Source organism: Phalacrocorax carbo, chromosome 25, assembly GCF_963921805.1.
Source record: "Phalacrocorax carbo chromosome 25, bPhaCar2.1, whole genome shotgun sequence".
Taxonomy (NCBI): domain Eukaryota; kingdom Metazoa; phylum Chordata; class Aves; order Suliformes; family Phalacrocoracidae; genus Phalacrocorax; species Phalacrocorax carbo.
In genome coordinates, this window is record NC_087537.1 from 3067238 (window position 1) to 3084618 (window position 17381).

Below are 17381 nucleotides of genomic sequence, written 5' to 3' on the forward strand. Positions count from 1 at the left end.
GCCGTCACCCCCTCGAGGGCCGGGGGGGCTGCGTGTGGGGGTCGAGCCCCTGCTGGGGGTCGGGTCTCCCCGGGGGGGGCTTTTGGAGGAGGGGGGCTTTTTCCCCTCCGTGGGAGGGAGAGTGTGTGTGTCCCCTGCTGGGGCGGGGGGTGGCCGTCGCTGAAGGGGGTTCAGTGTCCCCCGGGGTGGGGGGAGCCCCACTTTGGGTAAGGGCGACACCCCACCCCTCCCCCGAAGGACGTAGGTCCCCGTTCGTGGGGTTGGGTCCCCGCTGCGGGAGGGTGCCCTCCGCGGGGCGCAGGGGAGCCCTGGTTTGGGGAAGGGGGGTCAGGAGGGAGGGCGAGTCCTCAGGAGTCAGATTTTGGGGGTTCTGGCCGGCGGCAGGTGGAACACGAGCCACCAGCGAGCCCCGGGGGGCACCGAGCCCTGCATCGCAGCCGGGCGAGGGGGGGGATTGTCCCGCTCTGCCCCGCGCTGGGGCGGCCTCACCCCGAGTGCTGTGGGCAGCGCTGGGCGCCGCAGGACATGGAGGGTATAAAGCTACTGGAGAGTGGCCAGGGGAGGGCACGGAGCTGGGGAAGGGTTTAGAGGGGAAACCGTACGAGGAGCGGCTGGAGTCCCTGGGTGTGTTCAGCTGGAGCAGGGGAGGCCGAGGGCAGCCTCATGGCCTCTGCAGCCCCCTTTCAAGGGCAGGAGGAGGGGCAGGGCTGGTCTCTGCTCTCTGGTGACCAACGCCAGGGCCCGAGGGAACGGCAGGGAGATGTGCCAGGGGAGGGTTAGGCTGGGCATTAGGAGAAGGTCCTTCCCCCAGAGGGTGGTGGAGCCCTGGCACAGGCTCCCCAGGGAGGCATCATGGCACCAGCCTGGCGGTATTCCAGAAGCGCTTGGACAAGGCCCTCAGAGACACGGTGTGAATTTGGGGTGTCCTGGGGGGGGACAGGAGTTGGACTCGATGGTCCTTGTGGGTCCCTTCACACTCGAGACATTCTACGATTCTATGACTCCTTTGGAGGGGCCGGCTGGCTCCTGGCCGGGTTTCAGCAGGGCCAGCCCTCAGCCTCAGAGTTTGTTTCTCTGCAGCCCGAGCTGAACTTCACCCACAGCCAATGCCAACGTCATTTTTTAAGAGTTCGCCCAGTGACACGTTCTAAACTCCTGAAAACCTGCGCTCGGGATCAGTCTGTGTTACAGTTCAGTCAGCCGCAGGCCAATTCATTGAGATGAGGTGTGTTGTGACTCTTATGAGCCTTGTTTGAAAGGACACTTACTTTTTCTAGCAATTAAGTAATATTTCATAGTCCATCCCCAAATCAAGTCTTATCTGAATCTTATTTCAGCTTCAGACTATACTCTTTATTGCATTAACAAAATAGACAATATGCACAGAACAGAGCGAATAGAAGATATCTTCCTCCTTCTTATGTGTCTTGATAGGATGAAGAGGGAGTTCCTCGGGAAGGTCCTGGAGTTACACAGTCCTAACAAAACAGAAGTGGGAGAGAGAAAACACATAAATTCCTGGGGTACTGTACTTCTTCCCATTTTCATTCGGTTCCTATAGGAAATGAGGCATAAGTTATTGCCTTCTCTACCCTCCAGCCCCTTGTGATGCCTTGCAAAGCCATTTTGATCACAAGACATGCAGCCAAGTTAGTATCTAATAGCAAGTACCTACAAGTTTTGAGAAAAATGAGCAACTGGTTAGAGGAGAGAGATGCAAATAAGTGTTTCTGCGCAGGAAAGGCTGCAGTACGAGCTCAAGTCATTTGTTTTCTCTGGCCTGCTGGCTGGCCACTCGGTTCGCATTGTCTGACCAAGCTGCGTGGAATTGTCTGTAGCTCAGAGCTGCCTCTTATTTCCAACCTACATTTATTCACGGCCAGTTCATCCCTTTTTGTTCTTGCGCCAACTTTTTCCATTAGCATAAACAGCTCTTTTCTCGCTCGGTTTTTTTTTCTAGATGGTGACTTTGTCTTTCTCAGCCTTCATTTTCCTCAACTAAGTGTAGGACGGGCTCACCCTGCCCTTGAGCCCTCCCCTGCGCCATTTGCATCCCTGTTTCTCTCTGAATGCCTTTCACAGCAGTGTACAACGCACAGAAAAAGTATTTCCTGTAAGTGGTCTGATGAACACCTTTTCTCATTAAAAAGGGCAAAAGGATTTACTAAACTCCCTTCTCCAGACAGTAATTTTTTGAAATTTGTCTTCCCCTGGATCTTTGTTGTATCAACAGTCTGAAGATACTTTTGCAGAACCAGACTCTGGCCGGAGCTCTTAGTCCTCCAGTCAAATCCAGCTGAGCTGTGCCATGTAAGCACTCGGTGCCTACCTCAAGAAATCCTAAATTCATGGATTGAGCACTGCAGTGAGTACCTCTGGGGACAAGGGCTGGGAAAGGATGTGTAGGGAGGCTTGTAACAACAGGAATAGGCAGAACCACCACTCACGTTGGTTTGCAGAGATCAGTCGACATCAGCCATGTCAGAAACTCCTGGTTCAAAACATCCTTCAAACCTTCGGAACCTTCCGGAGAGGTAAAACTGCAAGAAATATGCCATGCCCTGTGCCACGCCATGCAGACGGAGGAGAAGCAACAATCCGGATGCAGCGTACGGCAACCTCGATTCCCAACCCCCTCAAGTTCACAGGGGTATTTTATTTTCCTCGTCTTCTAGTATCTTTGACTCAGATAAACCCGCAAGAAGCTTTAACCCCTTTCTGACGCGGTGAGCTCTTTGCACACAACGGTGCCTTGGTCTTGGCATGTTTGGGCTGCCCAGCAGCGCACAAGGAACAGCCCGGTGACCCCCCCTTGCACCCCACCTCCTCACAGACCCAGCAGGCATCAAAACAAAGGCAGAGCGTGGGTGAAGCAGCATCTACGCTCCGAACTCACAAAGGAAGGTCTTTGTTTCCAAAAAGGACTTTCCCCTCCAAGTCGCATTTTTTATTTGCAATTAAGGAGATTAAGGGAGACACTAGAAAACAATTTTTGTTTAAAATGAAGCTAGTCGAGCTGATTAATCTCTAGCATCAAAGGTTTCCCTTCCCCCCTCTGCCCCCCCCAACAGGTTAGACAAACATCTGTCAGGAACAGTTTAGGGCGCGTTGATCCTGCCTTGGAGCAGAGGTCAGACTAAATGACCTCCTGAGATCCCTCAAAGCCCTCGTTTCTTTGATTTTGTATTTTCCGTATGACTAGCAATTCTCGGTGTCTGATTTTCTGAGTGCTTGGCCTGAGACACCTCTGTGAACCATAACTCTGCTCGTTTCCCCCACCCTGGGTCATCCCCTGCACCCTGGTTTCTAAAGCAGTTTTCATTCAAAGCCTGTTAAAAGACAACAGATGCCCCCAGATTCTTGTCCTGGGTGACTGTCCCATGACTCCCTGTAGTTAGAAATTCCTTTTTTTTTTCGCCAGAAGACACCAGGATTGTGCCTGAAGGATGTGGGCTGTGTGCGGTAAGTGCCTTTTTTTCCCCGCTTGCCACCATTTTAGGACTAAGCAGCAGCAACCTGTTAAGTTTTATAAAAGCCCCATCATGTTAAAGAAAGGAAATGCATCCCTCATTCATTTGGTGGTGGTTGGTTAGTGGGTTTTTTTAAATATAGAAAGTGCCTGAGAACAGATTGTTTTTTTCCTTTGGATTCGTGTCTAATTTGCTTTTCGAACATTTGTGACATAAGCTAAGGCTGGGGGAGGTGAAACAGGCTATTGACAGGCTGTGGATATGCTGACACAGCACAAAGCCGCGCAGCGCTGATACACACAAGTGTGCTCTCAGCCAGATGGCTTGGGAGAGGAAGGCACGAGCTGCAGCAACAGCGCGCTCCATATGGGCTCGGTTACCTTGCCCGGAGGTACCTGTTCCGAGCGAGCTCGTATTGCCATCGTTACCGTGCTCACGATGATCTCAAGTTGATTACATCTTAAAAAAAAAACACCCCAAAAAATAAGCCTGTCTGAGCGTCCCCGGTAACAGGCACAGATCAGAAACAAACCGGGAAATTCCTCCTGGGTCAGGCAGGCGTCTCCCCTGCATGGTTTCGTGTTTAGATGACAGGCTTTTCAGAAGAAGACCTTGGAGCAGTGACAGGGAGAGAGAACTATTGCATTTCTTATTTTAAAAATCAACTGGTCAACATGCTGAGAGTGTGAACGAGGGGGTGGTTGGGGTTTATTTTTCCTCCCTGTGGGTTGATTTGATCAAATCAAAATGTTTTGCAGAAATGTATCAATTTCATCTGGGGTTTCGCTGGAGAGTTTTCTTTTGAGAGGGCTTTGTTTTGATTAGGTCAAAGCACTTCATTTTGACTTCTCCCTTTCGGTGATGTCGGGATGTTGGAGGAGCGGATGCGCTTCAGCCCTGTCTAAAGTCCGTGCTTTGACCTTATCAAAGCTCTGGGTTTTGACGGGGCTGTGCTGACATTTGCAAAACCACAAAAAGACCCCAATCGTCTGTATTTTTGAAATCGGTGAGAAATTTCAAAATTAGGGCTTTTTTGCCTTTGTTCTTTTCCTCACGCACGAGACAGAATTGCAAAATGTGAAAGTTTGCAACCAAAATCCTCTCATTTTCCTATGTGACACCGTTACCGTCGATACCTGCCCCCAAGCACCCCACAAACTTGTTCAAAAGTTAAACACTTGGGGACCTCATCCCTCCCTGTGACCAGACTTTGTCTTCCCCCATCTCACCTCTGATTTTTCTTGGCTTTCAGCAGCCAGGTGAAGAAGTCTTTGGCTTCCTGAGCGCCCAGGTCCAATCTCTGGCCAGTCGCAGCTGATACTTGGGGCTCAGCTTCCCTCTTGTACGGCTCGATGATATTGCTGGGAAGGGAAAATGGGAAGATACCAGCCCGAGGTGCCACAAGAGGGTGCCAAAATGCTGCTTTTCCACAAAACCCAGCTCCCTCCCACTCCATCTACCAGCAGCCAGAGAAGGCGGCGGTCTTGGGCAGGGAGAGAGATAGTTGTGCTGTCTGCCGACAGACCAGAAACATTTCTAGGACTTAGAAAAATAAAAGAAAAAAAAGAAAACCAACTCCCTAGGGAATCACTGCTGCAGTCCAAGAAAAATATCCTCAGCTCTACATTCTTCTGTAGCCATCAGTTGGCTGACGACAGCTCTAAATTTGGATCGTAGGAGCATCGAAAGTCTACACACTTACTCGCTTTTCTTCTCCCGTCTGGCTAGCAACCATTCCACGAAGTTCTTCTTCAGCATGTTATCCATCGTGCGGCTGTAGTCGCTCGCCAGCGTGGCCTCGGAGTAGCGTCTTTGCACTGGTCTGGCACTGGGAGTCTTTATACTTAGGCTGGGATAAGAGCACAGGGACGGAGTGAGTCGCGCACAGAGCGGGAGCACGTGCTGTGCGGCGTTTCCCTTGGGTTACGTGTGGTGGCCCATGTGGTCCCTACAGTCAGCAAGGATTTGTGATCACTTTTAATCCCTCTTGGTCCAGGTGACTGTTCCTGCGTTGTAACACGAGGGGACGGCCAGAGAAGGGGCCAGCATGCTCCCCATCCGTTTTGCTGGCTGCAGACACAATTGCAGCTCGGATTTGAGAACTCGGGAGGAGATGAGGTCAGGGTATTTGCTGATAGTCTGGAGTCAGTGCAGCTTTCCCTGCCGGAGCCTGATTTGCAAGGACTTTGGTTCCCAGCTAAGGCATCAAGTGCCTTAGCTCCCTCCTCAGGCTCCCTCCTCCAGCGAGCTGCACACCTAGGGCCAAGGAAACCTTGTCCTGTGTCCTCGAGAGCCTCAGGGGTGGATGGCGGGAGGCAAGGGCTGACCTTGAGACCAGTGCTGGTCTGACAGTGTAGGCATAGCTGGTGGCTAAGTTAGCTAAGGATGTCAAGGTCGATCTGTTTTTAGTACTATTAGCTGGGATTTCAGCAGCTCCTACTGCTCTAATAAGGATTCTGTTCAATATTCTCAGGTAGTAGTTGGAAATTTTGTAGCAGGAGTTGGGGAAAGAGAGGGAAAGTCTTTACTATATACCTGCTTTATGTAAGTGGTCATATTTTCAGAAGCTTCCAAGTACTGGATGCCCCCTAGCCTCATTCACGGGAGATGATTACATCTTGTTTCTAATTCTCAGCCAACCTTCTCTTCCAGCTGGTTCCTCCTAATCCAGAGCCATTAAATTTGTAGGGAAAACTTGGGAGTTCCTGGCTCTGGCTCAAAGGCTGAGGGCTTTAGTTTGATCTCTCTCTTATCATTTGCTCATCTCTGTACACTTGGCTGTCTCTATTATCTGAGATCTACCTCAGGACTCATGTTCTCACCTACTTACCAAGATGCCAATGGGAAAAAGTCCATTTGCCTCCAGTGGGGAGCTGGAAAAGGCTCAAAATACACCACGAGCTTTCCAAAACACTTACCCCGAGACATTTTCTTCCATCAAAACAAAACCCAGAGAAGCGAGGAGCAGAGAGAGAACTTTGAGAGACATCATTTTCTTGGCGGGTTTCTCTGTTCAAAAGCAGAGGGCAATGCAGATGTCCGGCCCCTATAACACACGGGACACATAAGTGACAGGACGGTGAACCCAGAGGGATGTGCAGTGCTTGGGCACGTGCCTGCGCTTGTAAAGGTGTTTCTCGGGTCCCTGTGCTTTGAGCAGCCTCCTCCATCCTACAAAGCCCTCTTCTGCCGTTCCCAGTTAAATGACTTTCTCAATGCCAATGCTCTTTCCCACCATGGTGTCTTTTAATGTTGGCTCCCCATACTTTTTATTGTAACCATCAAATTCACTGTGGGTCGCACATTCCTGGAGGGAAGGGCTTTGTCTCCCTCCACGTTTACAAGCCGACCCTGTGGGTACCTCTTTCTGCTTTAAGGGTCGATTCAGTCTTGAGCACGTGACCGGGAAGGTACGTTGGATCGGGCAGTTCAGTAGCAGCGGCACCCTGCTTATCCCACCCCATGGTTTGGCAGGACTTAGGAGCCTTATCTAATTTCTGGGAGATTTTCTGTTGGGATGGCTAATGCCCTATGTAGGGACTGGAGCCAGAGTCAGTGAATATCTGTTATGAAAAATATCCCATGGACAAGTGACAGGATCGGATTCCAAGATTTATTAGTTTCAAGCTGTTCCTAGTCCTCACGTCCACAGTTTGGCTCAATAGTCCTTGGACATTTGAGCTCTTTTAATTACTATTCCAGCTCTGCAAACTCCATACAAAAATGGTTTTGATCACGGCTCACAGATATATTTTGTTGTCCCTCACCTCGCTCTTTGTTACAGCTATTTCTGGAAACGGCATCGCAACGGAGAGCTGCTGTTCACAGGAATAATAGAGCAATGAAAAGAAGAGGTCTAGATCAGGACTCAAGTACCCCACCCTTCAAAAATTTATTCACACTTTGATAGAATTTTACTCCTCTAAGTAATTTGTACTCTTACAACAGCCCAGTTACGGTTTTGGAGAGAACGAGGATTTGCAAGTTTGGATCTTGTTTGTAATTGTGGCATTTTTTTATTTCTGGAAAATTGTGACATCTTTTACAAATGTTTTCAGCCCTTCCTATGAAGTAAGAAAATCACTAAATGCGTTACATGATCTCAGATACATCAAATTCTGAGGAATGCTCTTAAAAACAAAGGTGTAATATTCTGAACGTTGGCAAAATCCCTGAAACACTTAGCGCTAAAGCATAAAAGACAGAGTTACAGAGCGTGTGAACAGCAGAAGTAAGTTCCACTACACAAAAAGCTGAGGAGTATTTTAAATGAAACAGAAAAAGACCCATCATGATTAAATAACTGAGGTTCTCCCTCTTGTTTGCTTTTCACTTCATATATTGGTGATATAGCTGTAGGTGCTATGATGGGTCTGAAAAGAGGTAAGTTGTGCCAGAATATTGTTCTGCTTAGGGTAGTTATTTGTGACGCTAGGAGAGGAAACGCATTGTAGCCTTAACTTTAAGATAGGGCAGTGCTCCTTCACTGCAGAATTTACCCAAGCGGGCAGGAAGAGCAGTGTGCATTTTCAGAGACTGTTGAAAAACCAATTTTTAATTAAACCAACACCCCTTTACCTGTGTGACGCTGAACTGGAGCAGGGGAGCTCTGCTAGCCCTGTCTGGCACGAGTTTGCTGTGGCACCTACACCGTTTTCATCCTACGATTTGACTTTTTCACAAGAGGAGGAGCAACGGCTGGGATCTTTGCAACACGAAAGCCTTCCAGCCCTCTGTGCGATACCACCTGCTTTGGAAGAAGCATCGTCCCTGTTTCATCCCTAGCTGGGAGGTCCCAAAAAACAACTAAGAACCAATTTCTCCTCATTTCCCTGTGTAGGTGCAGATCCCAACCTGATATTTGCCGTGTACTGAACCCTCCCGAGAGCGCGTTCTCTCCCCTTACAGCCCAACGCGTACACCGATTTTCTGCCAAAGCCCCCGAGAGAACGGCCAGTCTTGTACCCCTCTGGGAGGAACTCAGCCAAAGGTACGTAGCTCTGCTGCGGCTGCTGCCTGACACTCAAACACTGATCGCTCCCACTGTTATCTCGGGAAAAAAAAGAGTAAAAAAAGTTAAAGAGAGAGACTGACGTATAGAGCTTCTTACCTTTCTGCTTCTCTGAAGCTGCCCAGAGGATTTCAGCTACTTCTGGTGCTGAGGGGACCCTTCGGGGCTTTTATATACATTAGCTGAGCAGGACCAAACCCACTCCCATGAGGTAAACAGGAAATCAAGCACCTAATCAGAGCAATTCAAACCCACTTAGAGCTGCTTCATTAGGTCCATTGACCTACAAAGCAGGAAAATAACCTTTTAAAATATGTTTACATTAATGGCAATTAAACATTATTATATGACAAAATCAAGAATGAACATGGATTGTGGGCATAATACATACGGTATTGGTCTAAACCTTAATTCCACACAGCACCTCCTTCTATGAAATAAGTTTCCTTCATTTCCATCTTTTCTTTTCCCAAGCGTAAGTGCTGTCTTAGAGAGATCCAACCTGCTCCTCTTCTTTATTACAGGAAGAATAACTTTACTAAAATCAATAGCTCCCATCAGTTCTTATTTTTGTCAGCATCAAGTCTGGGCATCCCAACTGTGGTCGGCAACACCCTGTGCAAACCCTGAACTCTGCAAACAGCATCCGGCCCCCAAAATGTGCCTTCTGAGAGGAGAAAAATCAGGATGGAGAGTGGCAGACAGGGAACTAGTAGAGGATGGTGAGGCAGCATTGGTTAACGAGGTGGAGGGTGGTGGCACAGCAGCCCCTACGTGGGGTGAGGGAGAGCAGCTGGACCTGAGCACCCATTTGGGCTGCTTCTCTTCCGAGTGAGTGATGGAGTGTTTCCCTGTGGCTCTGAGCTGCTGGGGACGTGGGTCAGCAAGGCCACCACCTCACCCCGCCCTTGCGCAGCTGGATCCAGGAGAGCAGATGTTCTGCAGATGTTAACTGTGCTATCAGAGTACAAGAGGTAAATCCACTTCCCACCAGCTCTGCTGTGTCTACGTGCCTGGTAAGATATTCTCCCCGGTGTCTGACCTGCCCTGCTTCCCCTGAGTCTCTCTGGGAGGACCGGACCCATTACATTTTAACACGTGCCGCTACCAGGTGCGTACCCGCGGCTCTAGGACCCCCGTCACACCCAGCTTCAGCCTGGTGAAGGAGCAGAGCAGGGTTAGGTCTGCGCCAGCCTAACCCACAAGCTGAGCTCCGCTCGCACCGTTACTGACGCGAAGCTGTGCCCGTGGCTGACCGTGTGCGCTTGCAGAGCCCGGTCCCGCCCGCAGCTCGGTTTCCTGAGCAGCCTGAGCTTTTGCAGGAGTTTATCCAAGTTACAGCTTTCTCCTCAGGTCTGCCACCCTTTTGTTTTTGGGTTGTTTTTTTTCTTGTGGAGCTCAGCAGAGCTGCTCGGAGCAGTAACCCCGCACACCTGGCTGTAGGAGGGATGCGTGTATATACGCGTGCCCTCCCAGGTTTGTGCTGGCTCAGCTGCGTCAGGGGTTTGTGTGGGAAAGAAGTAGGATTTCTGGTTGACAGGGCTGAGCAAGGAGCAGCCCTTGGTGCAACTGCACTAATAATGGCAAAATTGAAGTGTCGGTGGCTTCGGCGTGGGAGGGGGTTTCCCTGTGCTGGCACGGTGCCCCCGGTGTATCCTGTCCCAAACACATGCAGAAATCCAGCGTGATGAGGTCCGCCTCTCTATGTAAAGGCTATCCATTTTCCAGTTCTTTTCTAAAAAGTGTATTTTAACTCCTTTTCTGAGAAGTGCTGCTGGGAGATGCTGTCAGACACAGGCTGGTTTCAACCACTACCTCTATCCCCGCCCCAGATCACGGAGCGGAGAGTGAACGGCATCCAGCTTACCCTGGTGCTGGCAGAGGCGAGCTCTTGCTGCTCTGCAGTTATACAAGTCCCCGGCACAACCAGCCTCCCCAGCAAAAAGTGTCGCATCTATATGGCGTTAAGATAAAGGCACAGAAGGACATTGTTAGGGTAGATTGAGAGTTCAGTGCTATTAGGCAGTAATTACTGCTTGCACAGGAACTACTTAACATGTGGCTTAGTCCTTTAGCTAGCAGCACACAAGCATGCCAGGGTCTCCGAAAGCTTTCCACCCATGCAGAAGCGTCACCCCTGCTGTAATAAATGATGCGCTATAATAGTTACAAGTAACCAATTTACACTCCTAGCACAGTTGCTAATCAATAAAATGCAATAGTTTATCCTAGTGCCTTTATTATATGTATTCTGGGTACTTCACTCCCAGCCAACTTGGATATCTTGTTTCTCCAAAGTGCAACCTATTTGTTTTCCTCTCATTAAGTGCCTCTGTAGGATATAAAGTTAATAGAGTGAAATAAATATCCAGCAACATTAAATGTTGACCCAGGGTTCACGGTTACGGTGATTTCAGGGCATCTGCTCGTGATGCAGGTGGGACAGCAGCATCGCTCTGAGATTTCTCACAACCTTTCAAATAAAAAACCCCCAGATACGCAGGAGTTACCCGCAGAGATAGGTGGGCGCTGTCTGATTTCATCCTGGCTGTGTGATATCCACTGAGCGATGCCTAAACCGCTGAACCTCCGCGTGCCGGTTCAGGTCTGGGAGGCGCAGAGGCGGCGAGTGAGGTGCTGCCCTAGAGAAGGTCCATGTGCCCACATCTGCTTTTTCCAGGGTAACGGAGGGTCTAATTAACGATGCAAACCTTGCTCTTCTCTAGCCTCAGCCCACCACAGCCACGGCAGCGCTACCCTCGTAGCGTTATCTGGGGTGTGCTGCCTTCGCTGATAACACAAGCCATTTCACAAGCTTCAGCTGGGTCCCGCCTTGGGACAGAGGACTCTCTAGCTTAGGTTTCACCCAGCCGCGGCATTTGTCTCCCTGCAAATTAAACAGGAGAGCCAGGGCTGCCCTGCTTCGCCCTACCCTGCCACACAGAGCTTAGTGAGCCATTCTCCTCTGCTCTGCAGCAGACCTGACTCGAGGAGTTGGTGTTTCAGGAATTCGGGAATGCGTTGGGAAGATCACAGCTGCGTTACTGAAACGGTCCTTGTGCTCTGCTTTGAGACACCGAAACATCTCAAGGGCAACTTTGATTGCAAAGCATTTCAAGTATTAGATGTCCCTGTAATCATGGAAAATAGGGCTTGAAGTGACCTTAAGAGGTCATCCATTCCCTCCCCTGCTCCCAGACAGCCTCAGCTCCACTTTAATCACTTGGAATGGACCAGTCTGATCCATTCCCAAAAGTTTTCAGAAATGAAAATGCTGCAAACTTCCCAGGAAATGTCTTAGTGTTTAGCTCTAACAGCTCCCCTTCAATGGCACAATTTACACCTCCCTCCTGCTCCCGGTGGATGCGGTGAGTAAGATTTTCCCTCTCCCTCTGGAGCAGCACTCTTCGGCTGCGGTTTTGCGTGGCACTGCTCAGGGCACCTCAGCTCTGCCAGAGACAGGTTTCAGGTGTTGCACGTCCCAGGTGAAAATAAGGTTTTCTGCTCCATTTTGTGGGCAAGCGTTAGGCTGATCTGAGGTTCCTAATTGTATCGGGCTATGATCGATCAGTATTAGCATGTGTCCTGCTCCTCAATCACAGGGGGAGAGGAAGGAGGGAGTTTTAAGTTTTTCACACCCATCCTCTCCCTGAAATCACAGGGATTGGAGTATTATTCAAACTCTGGTCCTGATTCAGGACTGATTCCGTTCTCTCAAAGGCACAGAGGTGCAAAGCTTGTCTTGGGAGCTCATTTCTCTCCCTAAAATAGCAGCAACGTCTCGCAGAGGAGGTAACTCTTACGTGCTTTATTCTCACTCATCCTCTTACACCTTTGCAGAGCGCGAGTCCTAAATATGAGCTTCTTTCCCCCAAGCCCTGACCGCACAGCCCGTGCCCAGCTTTTCCCTCCCTTCCTGGGGTTGCTCGGGGTCCCGCTGCCTGCTCGCAGCCGCGGCCACCGTACGGCATCTTCTGTATCTCGGTATCTCGCGCAGCAAAGGCTGGTGCTGTCGGGAGGAGAAACCGCACAGCCGATCGCCGGTGCCAGGACCCTGCCAGGAGGCTCAGACTTACCAAAAAGCGACGAAAGCAGCTTTGCCTCCAGCTGAAGGCAGCGAGGGTTTGCCTGGCTCCTTGTTGCATCCCTTGTGCGTCGCCCTGCCCAGCGTTCACACTGAGCTGCGCTGGGGACACGAGTGCCGGGCTGGATGGATTTACAGGGCATCTTTGGAGCGACGAACACTGCTTCATCCTCTCTCCTGGGTTCAGACCTGCCGCCCGCTCCGGTGCTTGTGGGAACGGAACAGGTTTTTTCACAATGGTGAAATACCAGATATGTTTTTAAATGCCAATCCTCCCATTTAACTGCCAACAAACCCTAGGGCCTTTTAAGGCTCCAGCGGTTGTTCTTGACTAACTCAACTCACTGGGATGGCTGTCTCAGAGCCTTCCTCATTGCCAGTTCTTTTTTTTGGGGGGGAAAAAAACCCCACGACAACTAAAGATGGGAACCATGGAACATGGAGAGTATGGACTTCTTGTTGCGTGCTCTGCTTATTTCTCTTTTCTTAAAAGCTTGTTGTACCCCCTCAGGAGCAGGGACCTACAGGGCAGTAACTGCCGTAACAAAAAGCCCGTGGCAGCACCTGTAACCTCCGTGCGGGGAAGATTTATTTGGACCACCGAGCTACATATTAAAAAATCTCCCAACTGCAGTTTTTACCTCTGGGTAGTGAGCAATGCCACCGCTTCCAGAGGCTGGAGAGATGATCCGGACTTGCTGTAGCATTAAAGCTACCTGTGTTTTACCCTGTTAGCGCTTTACCTTGCGACAGTGATCTTAATGTGAAAACCATCCTTTATTCCCCCTTTGAGCAAAGATAGAGCCAGAACTAACCAGCTGGGGAGATTAGAGTGGTGGAGCTGCAGGAAAGGAGAGGAAATAATCAGTCCTGCTAAATCCCAAGTACGTACCAGCAGGACGAGAAACTAGACAACCCGGTCCACGGCAAGGAGCCTGCCCAAGTGGCCGGTTCAGTAACGTGAAATTATTTCCATCTCGTGCCCTCGCTGCTCTCCTAACATCACCTTTCCAGCAGCCCAGCGGTGCTGGTGCCCCGGCACAGGCGGTGGGGTATGGGTCAAGGTTTCGATTGTGAAATGACCTATATTTTTTAAAGTGACCCACAACAGAAAATGTTGCCGTGCAGCTTCCAACCTCCCGGGTTACACTTGTTTTGGATATAAAGAATTAGGCAAAAATGCAGTGGTATTAGTGGCTGAGCCTTTCGTTGCCTCCTGCTACAAGGAGTTTAAAAAGTGGAGGGATGAAAAGCAGTGAGTACTGGAGAGCCCGCTCTTCTTTGGGGGATTTAAACAGTGACTCGAAATTATGGGGCCCCCAAATTTGTACTCGCGGTGCATAAATCTGATATTAATGCATTTATTTCAGACTGGAGGAAATCTGATACAAACACCTACAGTTACTGAAAGGAAAACATTTAATCTGTGCTTTATAAGTGCTGCAAATGTTTGGAGGGGGGTTCAAAAGAGCAGCTCCTACTTGGAATAAGGTCAGGGGGAGTTCAGCAACGGCAGGATTCATCCCCCACGATGCTTTCTCAACTACGTTAGTTTAGTTTATCATTGTACCAAGACCCAAACTTTCCCCCACCGCTCCACCATCCGCAGGAGAAATGGCTGCTCCCGCTATCTGCCCAGCGGCTCACGGTGATTTTGGAGGACGAAAAATTAAATTGCCAGGTTAGAAAGGTCTGCTGTAAAGAAGCGGTGGCATATTCATTTGGGGGAAAATTGAAAATTAAAGGGACTGCCTGAACCACAGCATTTCAGGGCTCGTTCTGATGAGCGTTTTCCTTTCCTCACATTTAGAGTTTACCGCTTACCCAAAGAAAATGACTGCAAAACCAAAAATTAACCATTTCCATTGGGGGAGGAAAAAAAAAAATCCCTATGCAAAGCAGCTTTGTTTGGTTGCAATTTGAACATTTCTCTGTGTGTTGGCAAACGCCAACGGAGGATTCGGGTTGTTGCTCCAGGAGACCTGGGAAGCGCACCCAGCCCCAGCCCCGCGTGGAGCTCAGCACCCTGCCCTGGTGGGAGCCCAGAAACTGGGAAGCAGCAGATGCAGAGGAGAAGCAAATAGTTGTTTGGTTGTGGTTTTCTGTTGGGTTTTTTTTTGAGAGACTCCAGCTTTTTAGTACCAGAACTAAAGGATTTTTCAGGATGTGAGTTGATTTTGAAGGCAGAGTTTATTGCAGTATTTGCTTTGTTTTTAACTGAAGCACTAAAATGTTTAGGGAATAGGCAGATCTTTGAGCAAGTTGCAGGTTTAACCATTTCCATCTTCAGCCCTGCTGCTGCTGAACCTCCCACCCTTCAGGCAGCAGAGGGGCATTTCCCATCGCTCAGCCCCTTCCTTGGGGCTGGGGATGCTCCTCCGCTCCTCAGCTCAAACAAAACATCATTTAAATGCCAAGAGGCTGTTTCAAATGCAGAGAGAACCAGGGGATTATTAATAATCTACTTCAAGCCTTAATTTTGTTTTAAAGCAAACTGTTAATTTCACAGCAAGTTTGATTCTTAACAAATTTATCAACACGAGCTTTAATCAACTGGATCTTCTTAGATATGAGCTGCTTTTTCCAGTCATGAATATTTTCCACATAATAAAAACTGAACAAAAGGTGGTTTAAACTGGGATTCCACTTAAGTAAAAGGAAATCTTTCCCAACTGTAACCCTCGCTCTCCTTATTCTGTTGAATTCTCACCTGTGTTTTAAGGACAGGCTTGTTCCATGTTCAGATTATTTCTGCTAGTTGAGATTTGATTGAAACAGATTCTATGAAAACAAAATTCTTGGTTTTTTTTTTTTCCCTTTATGACCTCTGCATTTTCCTGAAAACTTTCAGCCCATATTTATTAGCTAGTAATTAATCCAGATTTTCAAACTTTTGAAAAATGTAGGTTTTTTTCAAAGTTTCTGGGGTTTCTAAATGCATCTTTAATATTGTCCAAATGAAAAACTAGTGAGATCACTGGAGATTAAAAAAAACCAACACAAAAAAAAAAAACCCAACAAATTAAAGAAAGTTTCAGATGATACCTGGCAGAAAAATAACAGAATATAATCTGTTCTTGTTTACTGCTAATCTGGTATAAAGTTTATCTCTATTTTAGCTATTTTCTGCCTCAGATCAACACCAACACTTCAGCAGACTGCAGTAATTACACCCTTTCGTATGAAACCCCCATTTCAGTGAAATCTTAGCTGCATTATTTACCACCCAGCTTCAACCTTCTCCCTTCAGAAAGTTCCCCAAACTCCAAAGTGGCAACAATAATTATCTGAATTTGCAGATAAATTGTAAAAACTCATTAAGACCATTTCTGCCTGAGTCAAAGATTTAAATCTTTAAAAAAGCCCAACTTTTGCCCAAATCAGGTTTTAGGTATAAAACTCAGAAGCTGCTTTACATTGGTAGGAGAGTGGGGCAGTAAAATTTGAAAATGTGAAGTTACACAAAGAAATCAACTTCTCAGTGTGATTTTTTTTTTTTTTTAAAAAAAACTCCCACCCAATTTTGAAAATCCTGGGGGGAGGAAAAAGGCCACAGAGGGTTTTACAAGTGACAGTGCCCGGCTACAAACTGTTGCTCAGCCCTTCCCTGGCTCCAGAAATCCCACTGGATTTCTGTTGCAGTTGCTGGTAACATTTAAATCAGCGAGGGGAGAACTGTTTCCCTGGGTGGGGGGGGGATTCTGCAGAGCTGGTTTTGCCCTGGCTCAGCCGGGGCACTTTGGGTTTGGGGGCTGCCCTCTCGCCCCAGCTCCTGCACAGGGGCGAGAGCAGCTCCGTTACCCCCCAGCAGATCAATGATTTAGTCTCTGCTGTTTGCATTCTCTAAATACCTTGCATCTGGAATGCTCCAGCGAGGGGAAGGAGGTTGACTGATAGCCTTTCTTGTTTCAGGTCTAAATTGAAGACTTCCCTCTTTGTTTGGATTTTTTTCTTGTTTTCTTTCTTTATTTTTCCTTTTTTCTTTTTTCCTTTTTTTTTTTTCTTTTTCCTTTTTTTTTTTTTTAGGTTGGTTTCCTTCATTTCATTATTGCAGAGGATTATGTTACATGGGGAAGGTACTGGGTAAACCAAGAAAAGCAACAACAAAAGTATTCTGCTCAAGATTGGCAATAGATCTGAAGCAGATAGTGGATCATTTATTTTAGCTGTGTTTGTGGGGGGGACGTATCGATGGAGGAAGGTGCACGCTCAGGTTTTCAGCCAGGGAAGGCTTGAAATGCACTTTCTGAGCAGCAGGAAATTTATTTCCCAATTTCATTGCTCTCTTCTTTTCACCTGTGAATTCTGAGCTTGGATTACACCCTGGAAACCTCAGAAACACGCACATGGACGCAGCAGTGCTCCTCCAAAGACTCCTCTGGCTAATTTGGTTTGGTGCTTTCAGGAGAGCCAAGTAATGCAGCTGGAAGGATGGGAACCAAACTTTCCCTGGTGAGCAGCATCTACATGTTTTTAAGGCAAAGATCCCGGGATGAAGGAAAGGATTGGATAAAGGAGGGAAAGCTAAAGGGTTTTTGCTTTAAATGACTATTTCCCAGGATTTTTATAATTCAGTTTAATGAGTTTCCTCGGAGGCTGTAGCAAAGAGCACATGCAAATGTCCTCGGGCATGTGCCTCTATTCCTTAAGGTTTATGCAACTTTTGATTCCTGAGAAATATCAGGTTTATTTACCAACAAATTCCCCGCGTGGCTCTTCCTCAGCTGGGAGAAAAATAATAATAAAAAAATATTTAGCTAATTAAAAAAATACTTCGCGATAGAGCCCAGCCCAGCCCGTCCGTGTAGCACCGAGG

The 17381-nt window shown here is 48.3% G+C and overlaps 1 protein-coding gene across 1 annotated transcript; it reads right to left on the bottom strand.

Annotated features, from left to right (window-relative positions):
- Positions 1 to 1334: 1334 nt before the first annotated feature.
- GIP (gastric inhibitory polypeptide) lies at positions 1335 to 8658 on the bottom strand. The gene is made up of 6 exons (XM_009505557.2): positions 8581 to 8658; positions 6389 to 6516; positions 5173 to 5319; positions 4700 to 4831; positions 2448 to 2540; positions 1335 to 1478 (listed from the first exon to the last, which is right to left on the bottom strand). Exons 2-6 carry the CDS (start codon positions 6460 to 6462, stop codon positions 1469 to 1471), a joined length of 456 nt encoding a protein of 151 aa, XP_009503852.2. The 5' UTR covers positions 6463 to 6516; positions 8581 to 8658; the 3' UTR covers positions 1335 to 1468.
- Between the last annotated feature and the right edge of the window lie 8723 nt (positions 8659 to 17381).

What these genes read in the sequence shown, in the direction of transcription:
- GIP (XM_009505557.2), bottom strand. Translation starts at nt 6,462, where the DNA reads ATGATGTCTCTCAAAGTTCTCTCTCTGCTCCTCGCTTCTCTGGGTTTT. An exon ending in ATGGAAGAAAATGTCTCGGG is followed by an intron (nt 5,320 to 6,388) that starts GTAAGTGTTTTG and finishes CTCTTATCCCAG; the next exon opens with CCTAAGTATAAAGACTCCCA. An exon ending in AAAGCCAAGAAAAATCAGAG is followed by an intron (nt 2,541 to 4,699) that starts GTGAGATGGGGG and finishes TATTTCTTGCAG; the next exon opens with TTTTACCTCTCCGGAAGGTT.